Source organism: Anser cygnoides, chromosome 3 (assembly GCF_040182565.1).
Source record: "Anser cygnoides isolate HZ-2024a breed goose chromosome 3, Taihu_goose_T2T_genome, whole genome shotgun sequence".
Lineage (NCBI taxonomy): Eukaryota > Metazoa > Chordata > Aves > Anseriformes > Anatidae > Anser > Anser cygnoides.
Window position 1 is genome coordinate 37,427,275 of NC_089875.1, and position 12,900 is coordinate 37,440,174.

The 12,900-nt window shown below is 38.0% G+C and overlaps 1 protein-coding gene across 6 annotated transcripts in view; it reads right to left on the bottom strand.

The window, feature by feature from the left end:
• Positions 1 to 1,283: 1,283 nt before the first annotated feature.
• SPAST (spastin) overlaps positions 1,284 to 12,900 on the bottom strand; it is a 37,176-nt gene continuing 25,559 nt past the window's right edge. For all 6 annotated transcript variants that reach the window (XM_048052094.2, XM_048052093.2, XM_048052096.2 and 3 more), the window contains 6 exons: positions 12,267 to 12,346; positions 11,426 to 11,468; positions 10,664 to 10,743; positions 7,213 to 7,283; positions 6,347 to 6,387; positions 1,284 to 5,095 (listed from right to left, as the gene is read on the bottom strand). In XM_048052094.2, the coding sequence (XP_047908051.2) occupies positions 4,973 to 5,095; positions 6,347 to 6,387; positions 7,213 to 7,283; positions 10,664 to 10,743; positions 11,426 to 11,468; positions 12,267 to 12,346 (438 nt within the window). In that variant the 3' untranslated portion in view covers positions 1,284 to 4,972. The remainder of the gene's footprint in view (positions 5,096 to 6,346; positions 6,388 to 7,212; positions 7,284 to 10,663; positions 10,744 to 11,425; positions 11,469 to 12,266; positions 12,347 to 12,900) is intronic.

A 12,900-nucleotide genomic window follows, 5' to 3' on the forward strand; every position in this document is an offset into this window, starting at 1 on the left:
GTCTGATTAATCAAGATTCCTGAAAAACACTAACTAGCCTTTTACATGAATAAAAAAAATGAATTGTGGCAAGAAGTTTCTGTGTTCCCAGTGCCTTTGATAGGTATTCAAGTATTAGATAAAGTATTTTCCAATTCTAACGGCAGAAAATAATAAACATCCTGCAGATCTGAGAGGCTACACCTTTAGCATCCTAAAAGAATATACCTGTATTAACCATCTACAAACAATGTTGATCTTCTTTTCTCAAAGCCACTCCTCCGAAACAGGACTTTTAAAAGTGCTTCTTATGAAGACAAAAAATCTTACAACTGATCACCAGATATCATGTCAAGAATTTGAAAATCAAAAGAAGAAACTGAAGCATTCTGATTTGACCCAGAGGGTTTAACCCTTTTTTTAAACCCTCGGAAGAGTGCCTACCTTGCCAATTATTGCTGAACTCAGGAGGTAGTTATTGACAAATTACACAGTTTTCACCGAAACGGTTAATTTACAAGAGAAGGAGTAAGAACGTAATAAACATTTCCTTTTACTTTAGATGATCCTGTCTTTGCTGGAAGCTACGGTTTACTTCCACGTCCTGTTGAACAGTAGTTACAGTCTTTAAAGGGGGGAAAAAAATCTACTGGTCATCTCTTAGGATGACCAACAGTTATTCCAAGCATAGAAATTCAAGTAGATGAAGCAACATCCTTCAACACCGAACAGCAGCTCAGGAGAATCTAACAGTGAAATCAGCAACTGCCTCTAATTAGCACCATGACCAAGGTAACTTCTTGCATGCACTACCTGCCTGTTACATTTCATTCTATTTCTGATAGCTGGTAGAGGACCCCAATACTAAAAATATAGGAGCCTAAGACTGCTACAGAATGAGTGAATGAAGGTCTGTAACCTACAATAGTGCCTGTGCTTGCCATCTCCTGGAGCTGCCACATGCAGAAGCATCACTAAAGCATTAGAAAAGCTAAACTTATCTTAGGCACAACTACGCGTTATCCCTGGCTTGGGTAGGAAAGCAGTAGAAGAATCTAGGGCACAAAGTTTCACCACAGATGATTAAGCAAGTCCTAAGTAGAATGGTGCTTTCCATATCAGTTGCAGAACAGATATTTCAGTTAAATTTGGCAACTTATCTGGCTTCAGTATTCCCAGTGGTGCCTTGTACTGAAATTTCACAAAACGTACTCTGTAGCAGTGCCAACCGGTGCTAAAACCTGCTTGTTTAGATTGGAAAAAAAAAAAAAAAAAACAAGAACAACAAAAACAACAACAAAAACTTATTCTACACCAGAAGGTAAGTTTAATTGTCACAGGAAGTCATATGCATAAAAACCATCATTTTAATCACATTCAAGAGAGTCTAACAGTGAAATCAGCAAGTGCCTCTAATTAGTGCAGTGACAAGCACTTCCTTCTCCATTCAGAGATTCCATTCTTCTCAGTTTTCAAGTGTTGCCATCACATCTGTTATCTACATAAAGCAATTTGCAGGGCCATATTCAACAAAACTATATTAGTGACTGACTTTCTGAAGTAGTCAGAGATGGGCATTCTGCCCTGAAACCTCTTCCTAATGTACTGAACTCCATAAATCTAAGAAAGAACAGAAGAGACTATGTTCATAAATATCCTAGTTTAAGGTTTCAGCTTATATTTAATGTTCCATACTATTTTCTTAGCCACATGAAGAGAACCAGTACAAGTTTCATGTACTCTCCACAAGAGTCAACATTAATAAATGGGACATCATAACACGAGATACTCTCATTTTAAGGAAGAGCATACATACAGTGCTTAATTCCCCCCCCCTACTGTTTTGCCACCAGAAGCAGTAACCTGCTGCCTTAGCAGACACTGTTGCCAACAGACAGAAGGACAAGACAGGCATTTCCTGCTTAATAACAGGCAAAGAGGTGTAAGCAAGGTTGCCAAAAAACAAGGGGCTTGTTCTACTTTTTTTTTTCCCCCCTTTCCCTCCAGTCAGTAACTGTTAAACTTCAGTAAAACACATACAGAGGGCCAGACAAGCTGCTTCCTAATCATCTCAAAGAAGTAGGTCAAGTCACTCATTCATTAGCAATGGGCAGGTTCAGGAAAATAAAAAAAAAAATATATAGTTTAGAGAGTTAATGCAATCCTACCCTTTATAAAGGTTAAAAACATCCAAGCTGCTGTCCTGCTAATCCTATGCTAATTCGAAATTCTGTATTAGAACATAATCTGATTTTATGGCAAATATGGTTGTGAAGTTCTATATAAAAATACCATTGATTTGTGGATTTTTTTGCTTTTTGTTTTTAGATCCTTTATACACGGTTAATCTAAAATGCAGATGAAAATCACTGTGCTGGGAATTAGTATATGTAGCACAAGAAACCAGAAAATGTGATGTAACACCTTGAGGGGAACAGAATTATTATTAAAAGACACTATTCAGAAAATAGTGTACATGCGATTCATGAACCAAATGGCACTTGGCCATGGACAAGCTGTGGGGCAAATTGATGGTGCAGAACAAGATTAAGTTCTTATTACTGCGTTACAGAAGTCATTCATAGAGCTTCAGGTTCAGCCATTATGCAGGAAACAATCGGGGCAGGATAGGTACCAAAAAGCAGTAACGACATCACACAGACACTCCTGACCTGATCTGGTCATACAAATGAGCAAAAGGGCCGGTCTTTTTTCGTTCTGAGGTAGCAGCTCAGACTTACGACCCTTCCTGCTGCATGCTGCTAGTGTTTTAGCAGATGGGAAGTTCCGCCCCTACTCTTCAGGTACCTATCACATGCCAACACACATATTTGAAATCAATACCAGTATATTCCTCAAAATTAAATGAAGGAAAATTGAGTTTGATAATGAATATTTAAGAACACTGAAGGTAACACTTCTGGTGTTAAATGTTCTCATTTGCAAAGGATCTCAATGAAAATTTACAAACTATATCAATGGGAAGACTAGGGACCTTGCTTAGCTTTTTGGCAGGTGGTAATAAAATAGTATTTGTATTTAGCACTACGAAGTCTATGACAAATACATATAAAATCAGCCAGGAATCTCAGACAAAGATACTCTACTGAAGGCAGAACTAAGGCAAAGCAACCAAGACATGAGATCTGAGAAACTGAAATCTTTTAACATTTCTTACTTCTCCAGGAAGGTGAATCAGGGGAACAGAAATCACATTCCATTTACACCAGACATACATTTTATAGAGTCACACCCTTAGAAGGCTAGAATTGGTTTGGTTAGACTATTTCAAAAGGCATACTAGTGTAGCACAATCTTCTCTTACATTAAAAACAAATAAGTTAAAAGCATCTCTGGTTCAAAAAACAGAATCCCAAACATATTGCATGTGTGTGTCTCAGAAGTTTTATACAGCTTCTGCTATTTTGTACCTAATACCACGCAGTAAGCACCGAGTCCTCTGCTGGTATTACTATATTTGCACTGCATCAGCTATGTCTTTTTCACATATATAAAATATATTATATATAGTCAATTTTTCAGATGAGTAGTCCCAGAAATATTTAAGACTTACTCCTACCAATAAAAAAATAAGGAAAAGCTAAGAACAAAATTTCCTGTTAAGATCAAGAGCAAACAAAATAAATAAATCAATTTAGTTAAAACAACTGTAAACAATATGCAACTTTGTAACATCACTAAGTTTGGAGAGTTGTCTTTTTTTTTTTTTTAATTTTAAAACTGTTCTAACAAGGAACTAGTATTCTGCCTTACAAACATCTCAGTGTTTAATTGATGCAGAATTTGTAAACAAGATGTCAGGCCTTTAGAAGTAAAGGCAAGGATGTTTTCCTTTATTACACTATTTAAAGGCTATCACTTGTGTTTTCCTAAAAGCTTGTCATTTATATAATAAAAAACCAAGTATTTGTACAAAGATGCAGTTTCTTTTAAAAAAGCAGATCAGTCGAGTGTTTCATACTTTAATACATAATCCAAAGCATATGAAAGCTATAAAAACATTAATGTGTGCCGTGTATTAAACATGTAGCCTTGTGTTTTAATGCTTACATGTGTAGATTAAAAAAATTATCACAATGGAAATTTTACTTTCAATTATCATTACCAGACCAGACCAAAATACAAAGTAGAAACACATTGTTTCTGAAACTTGACAATTAGCATCACTTACTCTCTCAGACATCAGCTGGGCTTCAAGTCGTACACCATAAGCGTAAGCTAACATTCTACCAATGGAAGCATTACAAAATGCGTTAAGAGAAAATACTGCCAGTAAATGAATGTCTTAGTCTAATTTTTATTTAGTCTTTTTTTTTTTAAAACAGTTTGAACTGGTTTTATAGGCTTTTTTGCTGTTCTGCTATCAAAGGTCTTTTTTAAAACTGTTCTGTGAACAATGCAGTCACATTACAACTAAACAAAAAGACAAATAATAACAGACCAGCTGCATTTTACATTTTAATAATCTTAATCTCCCAGTGCTGTTCTTCCTCTTTGCATAGGGAAATTGTTTTATTTGGCACATTAAGGGTAAAAAAAAGTCAAAAACAGCCGAACTTTACAAAAATCCAACCATAAATTAGTAGTTGTCAGGAAGAAAGCCAGACATTAATGTGTCAAGGCAAAATTAAAAACAAAGATAACACACAGAACATGAGGAAAAGGTCATCCAATGATAAATATCATCAGAGCCCTCTAGCTGAAACAAAATACATATATTATTGTTCAAACTATGATCAGATTGCTAGGAATCTTATCCGAAGTCCTATTGTGCTCTTACTTACAGTGTGTAAATCCTCACTAAATGGTAAGGAGGCTTTGATGAACACATTTCACATTGTATAATTTCTTCTTACTCTCAAGTTTTAATGCAGATACTTAAAGATCTGTAAAGTCCTGTAAACTGTTTGCTTTCCAGTAGCCTGTACCAATTGCTCCTCAGGCAGCACTTTGTTTCACAGCAAGTAGTGTTTCACACTGTGGTATCTCCAAAGTCCTTGTTCCAGCGAATATATGCTTCCAGGGTCTGAGGGCTCAAACTGCGCTTTATCTTCTTCAACGACTCGGTGAAATCTGATAATTTGATATTTCTCATCTAAAAGAAAAGTGAAAGACCTCCAGATCACAAGTGGTTTATGCCCTTCAGTTTATTCAAGAAGTAATTCAGCATTCACTTTTAACAAAGAATGTTCTAGGGATGCTTCATCTGATCTGACGCACGAGTCTCTTGTAAATTAAGATTATCAGCATTTAATGTTTTATTGTAACATTTGGTAGTCATGTCTGACTGTTAACTTAATAGCCTATGAGGCTGTGTTACTACTTCCTATTCCACTAGGTGGTGCAAGTCAGTGCCTATTAGGGCACAGGACTGAGAGAAGAGTAGTTGGATGTGGGACTTTTTAAAGTGTTTGTGGCAAAGCTCTGCAGACCAGGAGAGAAAAGGACCGAAGGTTTCCCTGTTACCACAACTGTATTCAGACCACAGTACGTGGTCAGCCAAGTAAACCTGCTTATCTCACCCTCTTTGATACAACACATGCCTTTCAGTTTGCTGAGAACATGACTGTGAGCAGACATTGCCCCCATATAAAGCTATGCCCAGACACGATGGGAGATGAGCAGAGTGCATGGAAGAGCAGTCTCATCATTAAACGAGTATTAACATTACAACTGGTGAAGATCCTCCAGGTTTTGTTGGGACTGGAGTTTCCAAACTATAGGAGGGAAACTTGCATTCACAAAAAAGAGACTATAGATGTTCTCTTCCTGGAACAAATCCTTTCATCTCTTTGTAGCCTTAGCCATGCTCTAAGGCTAAACATAGAAAGCAACAAGGAAATAAAGTTTTTCATAGTTTTCCCTACATAACTGTGGTTTCCACATACATTTTGAGAAGAAAATTTTATATAGAGGACTAATTTCTTCTTTTTTCTTTATGTTTATAGATAAAAACAGATCTGTTTTAAAACCATTCAGAGGTTCTTCCTAAGATGATTTGTATTATGTAAAGATGGAAAAAAATAATAATTTGACCTAATACTTCTGGGAAGGTTTTGGGGGATTAACACCAAGAAAACGAAAGCCAGGCCTCTGACATCATCTGATAGGTAACATGAAGTTGCAATTCAGTATGAGGGAAAGATAGGACAGTCACCTGAAACTACGAATAGCAGAGGTCTATTATCAGAAAGACGTACTCCTAAGTGTGATAACCAAAACTATGCAAAGAGCCTCGGATATCTGAGCACAGTTTTCTTCTCAATCACTATTTGACTACATGACAAATTCCTGCTGAGCGTACGTTCCATTCAAAAGGGAAAACAGAACTGCTGGAATAGCATACCTCACTGGCAGACATGTTCTTCACCTGTTCTGGTTTTAATTCTGTAAAAATAAAGAAAGACTATTCAGTTTCATAGGAAAACTCATCACTTCTGAGCGCTAAAGCGTCATAAAAGTAGTTTAACCTGAAAAAAAACACAGCTAAGAATTATACCTCCCTGTCTCAACATACCCTCCTGTACAGAAATGTATGTGACATTTCTCTTCTTCTTCCTCCCCATTTATCAACTCCTACCCAGACTGCTCCCACACTGATTCATTGCAGATACAGTACAGGGTGTTGGGCAGAACTACCTCCTTCCTCAGAAAGTACAGGGAACACCATCCAAATATAACAGCTGCCCTCCACCATTTTATTCCTGGAATCTACAACCCTCTCCAACCCCAAAACATGCATAATTCTCAGGAAACAGAAAACTACCATTAGCCAAGCATATAGAAATAAAATCAGGCAGGGCACATAAGATTACATCTTGCCATATACAGTACAGGGGTTGGGGGCGTTCTAATCATTCTAGCATCCTTCACCATTCTAGAGTTTTCTACTTGAAATATTGTTATGGTATCAACATATTACAGCACATCTTTTGCTCCGAGGGCATAAGAAAAAAAGATGTAAGTGGGATTGCCAAGGTTGACATCAAAACCATTTAAAAAATGTTTTATTTGGAAACCAGGAACAGGTGGAAGAAACATCATGCGGTCTCTTCTCAAAATGGACTTGCATGTGAAGTGATTTGCCAGCAAAGTAAAGCCCGCGTACCTTAATGCACACATTGTTAATCCAGCCACTCTAAATAAACATTTTCCAAGTCTTCAAGGGCATTGAGTTTTTGCAAAGCCTAAATATAAAGCCATGCAGCTTACCTCGGATAGGACCCAGCGCTGCATCCTTTGCTAATGCAGTTAAATCACTTCCAGAGTATCCATCTGTCATTCTTTGTAAAAGCAAAAAGTAGGGGGAAAGGAAAAAAAATGCTTTCAATGCTTAAACATTTTAATTACACATGGTTAAGATGTTACTTAATCAGAAAAAAAATACTATTTAAATGTTGGTTTTGCAAGTTTAATAAACCACAAGCGCATTTAACTTAGGTGATCTATATTTAAAAGTCTTTTCTAGATTAAATTTAGGTACAGATATTCAAGTCCTGCATGATATGTTAAGGAAAACAAAAAGAGCAACCAACTTCGATGTGCAGATGAAAACTAACCTCCAGTATGTTACTACTTCTGTTACAAGAATGTCCTACCACCAGTTTGTCGTGATTTGCTGCAGATGAGTGTAAAACCAAAAATTAACTGTCCTGTAAATCAATACCACGAGAATCCAATACCACACATTTATTATGATTTGATCAGGTGACCGGTTTTCTGAATAAAACTTCTGGTTGACACTGGAGCCATACAAAGGGTAAAAGCAGTGTTTGGGTTTGAAAGTGATATTTCACAATATGCCTTTTATGGAAAGCAACAGCAGGAGCTGACTAGTAGATGTCAGAGAAGAAAACATTCTATTAATTCAGCAGAGTAACTACAAGTCTTAAAGGCAGCACCTTGTTGCTTAGCAAGCTACAGTACAAACAGCATTATTTCTGGTGGAAGATCTTTTTCCAGTGTTGAATACTCAGCAAGAGATAGACTATATTCTCAATGTACTTGGCAAGCAATTCTCAGAATTGGCAGTCTGCATCTTAGTAGAGAACCAAAACTGCCTCCTACAGTATACACCGAGGAAAACAGGTCTCTCTCACAGCTTAAGTCTAACTCGTCAACTGATTCCCACGTTGAAGCCTTAAATACTTCAAAGATTAAAGCCCTCCACTGAACTGAGAAGCCAGAAATACTGCTAATATAGGTGAAAAGAAGTAAGGGTTACCTAAAGAAAAAAAATAAAATGAAAAAACCACACAATTTATAGCAGTGACTGGCTATTCCAAGAGGTCAAAACCAACATGGGTTCCTTAAAGGAAAGTCAAGCCTAACTTAATATCCTTTTATGACGGTTACCCACCTAGGGGTGGAAGGAAAAGCAGCGAATAGGGTTTGGGTGGGTTTTAGCAAGCAAGTTTTTGATAGTCTCTCACAGTATCCTTCTGGACAAAACATCTGTTACACAGCTATACAACTACATGACGCAATGGGCAAAAACTTGGCCAACAGGTGGGGCTCCAAGAGTTATAGTAAACGTGGTACCATCAGGTTGATGGCCAGTCACTAGTGGGGTTCCCTGGGGCTCAATTTCAGGGCCAGTTCACAATTTTTATTTTTTAAAATCAGTAACTTGGACTATTCAGTCAATAACTCCTGGGCACGGGAATTGAGCATGCACTAAATAAGTCTGCAGACAATACTAAATTAGGAGGAGCCCTTGATTCCCTTGAGGGTCAGAAGGCCTTATAGAGACATCATCCTAAATTAGAGCATAACAATTTTAACAAAATCCAGCAAATCCTGGATTCTGCATCTGGGATGATGCAATCCTAGATGTATGTATAGGCTGGGGGACAAGTGGAGTGCAGGCCTGCAGGAAGGGACCCAGCGTTTTTTGTTGATGGTAAATTTAATATAAATCAACAGCGTGCCCTTGAAGACAAAAGGGCCAGCTGTATCCTGGGGCATAAGCACAGTATAGCCAGCCAGTCAACAGAAGTGATTGTCCCACTATACTCTGCATTGGTGCGGCCTCACCTAGAGTACTGTGCACAGTTTTGGGCTCCACAACATGAGGATATAAAGAAATTAGAATGTGCCCAAAGGGCACCAAAAAGATGGTGAAGGGTCTGGAGGGGAAGATATTTGAGGAATGAGTGAGTTCCCTTGGTTTGCTCAGCCCAGAGCAGAGCAGGCCGAGGGGAGGCCTCATGGCGGCCTGCAGCTCCCTCACGAGGGGAGCGGAGGGGCAGGCGCTGAGCTCTGCTCTCTGGGGACAGCGACAGGACCCGAGGGAACGGCATGGGGCTGGGACAGGGGAGGGTCAGGCTGGGTGTTAGGGAAAGGTTCTGCACCCAGAGGGGGGTCGGGCACTGGGACAGGCTCCCCAGGGCCGTGGTCACAGCACTGAGCCTGATGGAGTTCAGGAAGTGTTTGGACAGCACTCACATTTGGGTTAACCCTTAGGGGGTCCTGTGTGAGGTCAGAATTTGGACTTAATGACCCTCGTGAGTCTCTTCCAAACTGGGATATTCTATGATAAACTTCATAGAAGAGTCCTCTGGAGATAACTGAATGTTACAGTTTACAAAGAATTGCAGAGGAGAGAAGGAAGTTCACAGAATCATAAAGGAGGTTAAATTTCAGTTTCTTCTGAAGTGGAAAAAAAAGATGACAGATGGAACACACAAGGCCCTCAACTTTTGTCTTCTGTCTAAATACTTCCAAAAGAAGTGTACTTAAGTTGCATTTGTAATTTGGTGCGTAAGTTTGCAGTTAGAATACAAATCACTGCCTTCTTCCTCCAGCTAGTTATCACTGCAGCCTAAGTATGGCCTGAGGTAGCATCCTTGAATTACAGAGCACTTATTCAGGTGGATTATACGCCAAGTTTCTGTAACATTATTAAGAGGCTGACAATGCCACACCCAAGAGTGTACTCGCCTCCTGTGTATTACCACAAACAGAAACAGAGACTGAAGTACATCCACTTGAATATTTGGCTACTCACACTCAGTTTTTACTCCCTCCTGCCCAAGGCACTTTAGGTACTTTTAGTCTAGCTTCCTTCACACCCATTACATTTACTTCTGAAGACGGAGAACAACACTGCTGTGTCAACCTTAATGATGAAAAACAAAACAAAACACTTAGCTTTGTCATAGGAAAGGCATTTAACTTGCATTTTTCCAACCATATATGAAATTGAAAAGAACCTAAAATTATCCAGTGCTTGCTTTGTTATGTTGGTAATATCTTTAATAAACCCAGCAACAGACAACCAAAGAAAAGCTGCTTTTGAAATGCATAAGCAATGCAAAACCGGTATTGCCTTTTTCCATCATGGAGGAGAGCTGGACTGCCTGGGGGATTAGTGGAGAGAAGCATCTCCCTCTCATCTCCACAGAAAGGGAAGTGCAGATGAGCATGTTTCAACAACAGAAGCCTAGCCAGGTAGTGCAGGGAAAAAACAAGCACACACGTATATAAGTGTATAGGAAAACAATTTCCTACAGCCTGAAATCTTCCTAAAATACATCTAATGCATTGACAGTAAGTTTTATCACTTTTGGATGATCAACATCAGTTACATTTGGAATGAATAAAGCAGTCTGAACCAATTTAGTAGGTAAGTATTCATTTAGTATAGTTACAAAATTATTACCTAGCTAGTTGTGCCAACTCTTTTTGGGTCAGTGGACTTCCTTGCTTGCTTAGAAGATTTCTTAGCAAAATCAACCTTGTCTGAAGAAAAAACGAAAAAGATAGATTTATCATATGTAAAACTGATTTTCATGGTACACAAAATTGCAACAACAAAACTACGTGTTTGTCAGGTTAGCTTTTGCGCTTCACTGGTTTAAACTTGCCTATAGAGCTTTTGTGGATTAGACTCTACACGATAATCTCTCCAGAGGGAGATAGGGATTCTCTCCAGAAGAGATAGGGATTTGCTAATAATGAGAACAAGGGTCATGCTTGCTCTAAAAAGGCACTAAATAATAATAATGTTTTAATCCTCAAAAGCCCTAAATTGCTGTTCGACTAAAAAATATTAATAAAGCTACTTTCATCTTTTGCAGTGAACACTGTTCTCTAGCCAACCAAACCTGCTCCTGCATGCCATATTTCAGACTTGTCAATGCCTGTCTGTATGTAAGGCAACACCGCACTAGCTAAGTAGGATACTACCAGATTTGCTAATAGCAAGGGTAGGAAAACGCAACTGATTAACGTAGTTGCCAGAATTAAAACACAGTGTATATGGCCAAGCTGGGTCAGAAGCTAAATAAAAAAAAAAAAGCATAATCATCCATTAGGGCAAGTTAAGGATAATCTACAAAATGCTTTTTTGGGGTTTGTTTTGTTTTTCTTTCAAATACAATTGATCTAAAATTGAAGAAAATACATGGAAACCAATACTTACTTCCTCATTTGGTAAAGATACATATACCCGTTTAGTGAATCGTCTAGGAAAAAAGACATATATAAATACATACACTTTTATAGTTTTGTGGTGCATACAGATCTAGCATTTGGTTTGATAGATATGTCAATTTCACTTACATAATCTAATTCTAGAGAGTGGAACTACAAATTAAAACAAACAAATAACATGCATGAGCTGCTGGTGTCACCTTACTCTTCTTGAAGTCATGAAACTCCTTCCAAAGAGAAAACAATCTAAAGGTAAATATATCACTGACTACTGGCAAAAAAATGAAGCATCTCCTCACAGGAGGTCTTTTGAATTATTAAAAATACAATTCATTTGTTCAGACAGTGGTGCAATGCCTATTTTCCTCAATCAAGAATGAAGAGAGAAGCAAATATGAGAATTTGCAGCAAAAAAAAGTCCTAAGGCAAATCTACAGCAAGATCTTCAACCACAAGTGATATCAGAAGTCCAATATTTGCACGTAAGAAATACTAGATTTCATTCATCAAATTTCTTCCTTCAGCCTGGCATTAAGTTCCAAAAATAAAAGAAGCAGTATGTAAGACACAAGAGAGTTAGAAAATGCCGACTTGGTCTCAACAGACACTGCTGCGTTAGACAACAGCAAGACTGCCATACGTTTGCAGATGTATCCCAAAAGAGAAGAGGCAAGCACCTCTTTGAGAAGGTAAATAATTTTCTTTTGCCAAACAATTTTGCCTAATTAGTCCAAAACTTAAAACAACCAGGACACTAAACATCAAAACCTGCTGTTCATAAATAAGCATCATATGATCGTACTCAAAGAAGAGAACAGACATTTTGATACCTGAGAACAGCATCATCAAGCTCCTGTGGCCTGTTTGTTGCTCCCATCACAAGTATTCTGTCCTCTCCGGAAGACTGCACCTATGGAACATAGAAAGGCAAGACAGCTTTCAGTTCACATCATATAGAGACTTGTTACGCATTCAGTGCACTGATGGGATTTTACTGTTTGTTTTTAAAGGCAGTTAACTTGGCTTTTACATAAAGAGTATTTTAAGGTCATACTAATTAAAAACTAAAAATTTATTTAAAAATTTATTAAAAAATTGTGTATACCATTGATCTGAACTAGTCTGTCTGAAATCATCGTCCCTTAAGTCTCACCTTACCCCTTAACAAAGTGCACATTTACGAAACTTAAGAAAGAAAAGGATACTACTTAAAACTCATTTAATTCTCTTTTATTTGCCAAAAAGAAGCATGCCATTGCAGACAAAGATTCACCTCTGCCTAACGCTCCCAAGTGTCCTTCTTGCTCTGTAAAATCATTTGCTCTCAAAGCTCCTTTATTATTGCCATTTGTTATCCTTTCTTCTCTTTTCTCTGTTCAACCCATTATTTCAGCTCCAGATTACTGTCTACTACCTTTCAACTCAGACTAAATTTCCCAGAACATTGTAGTACGCAGGCAAAAA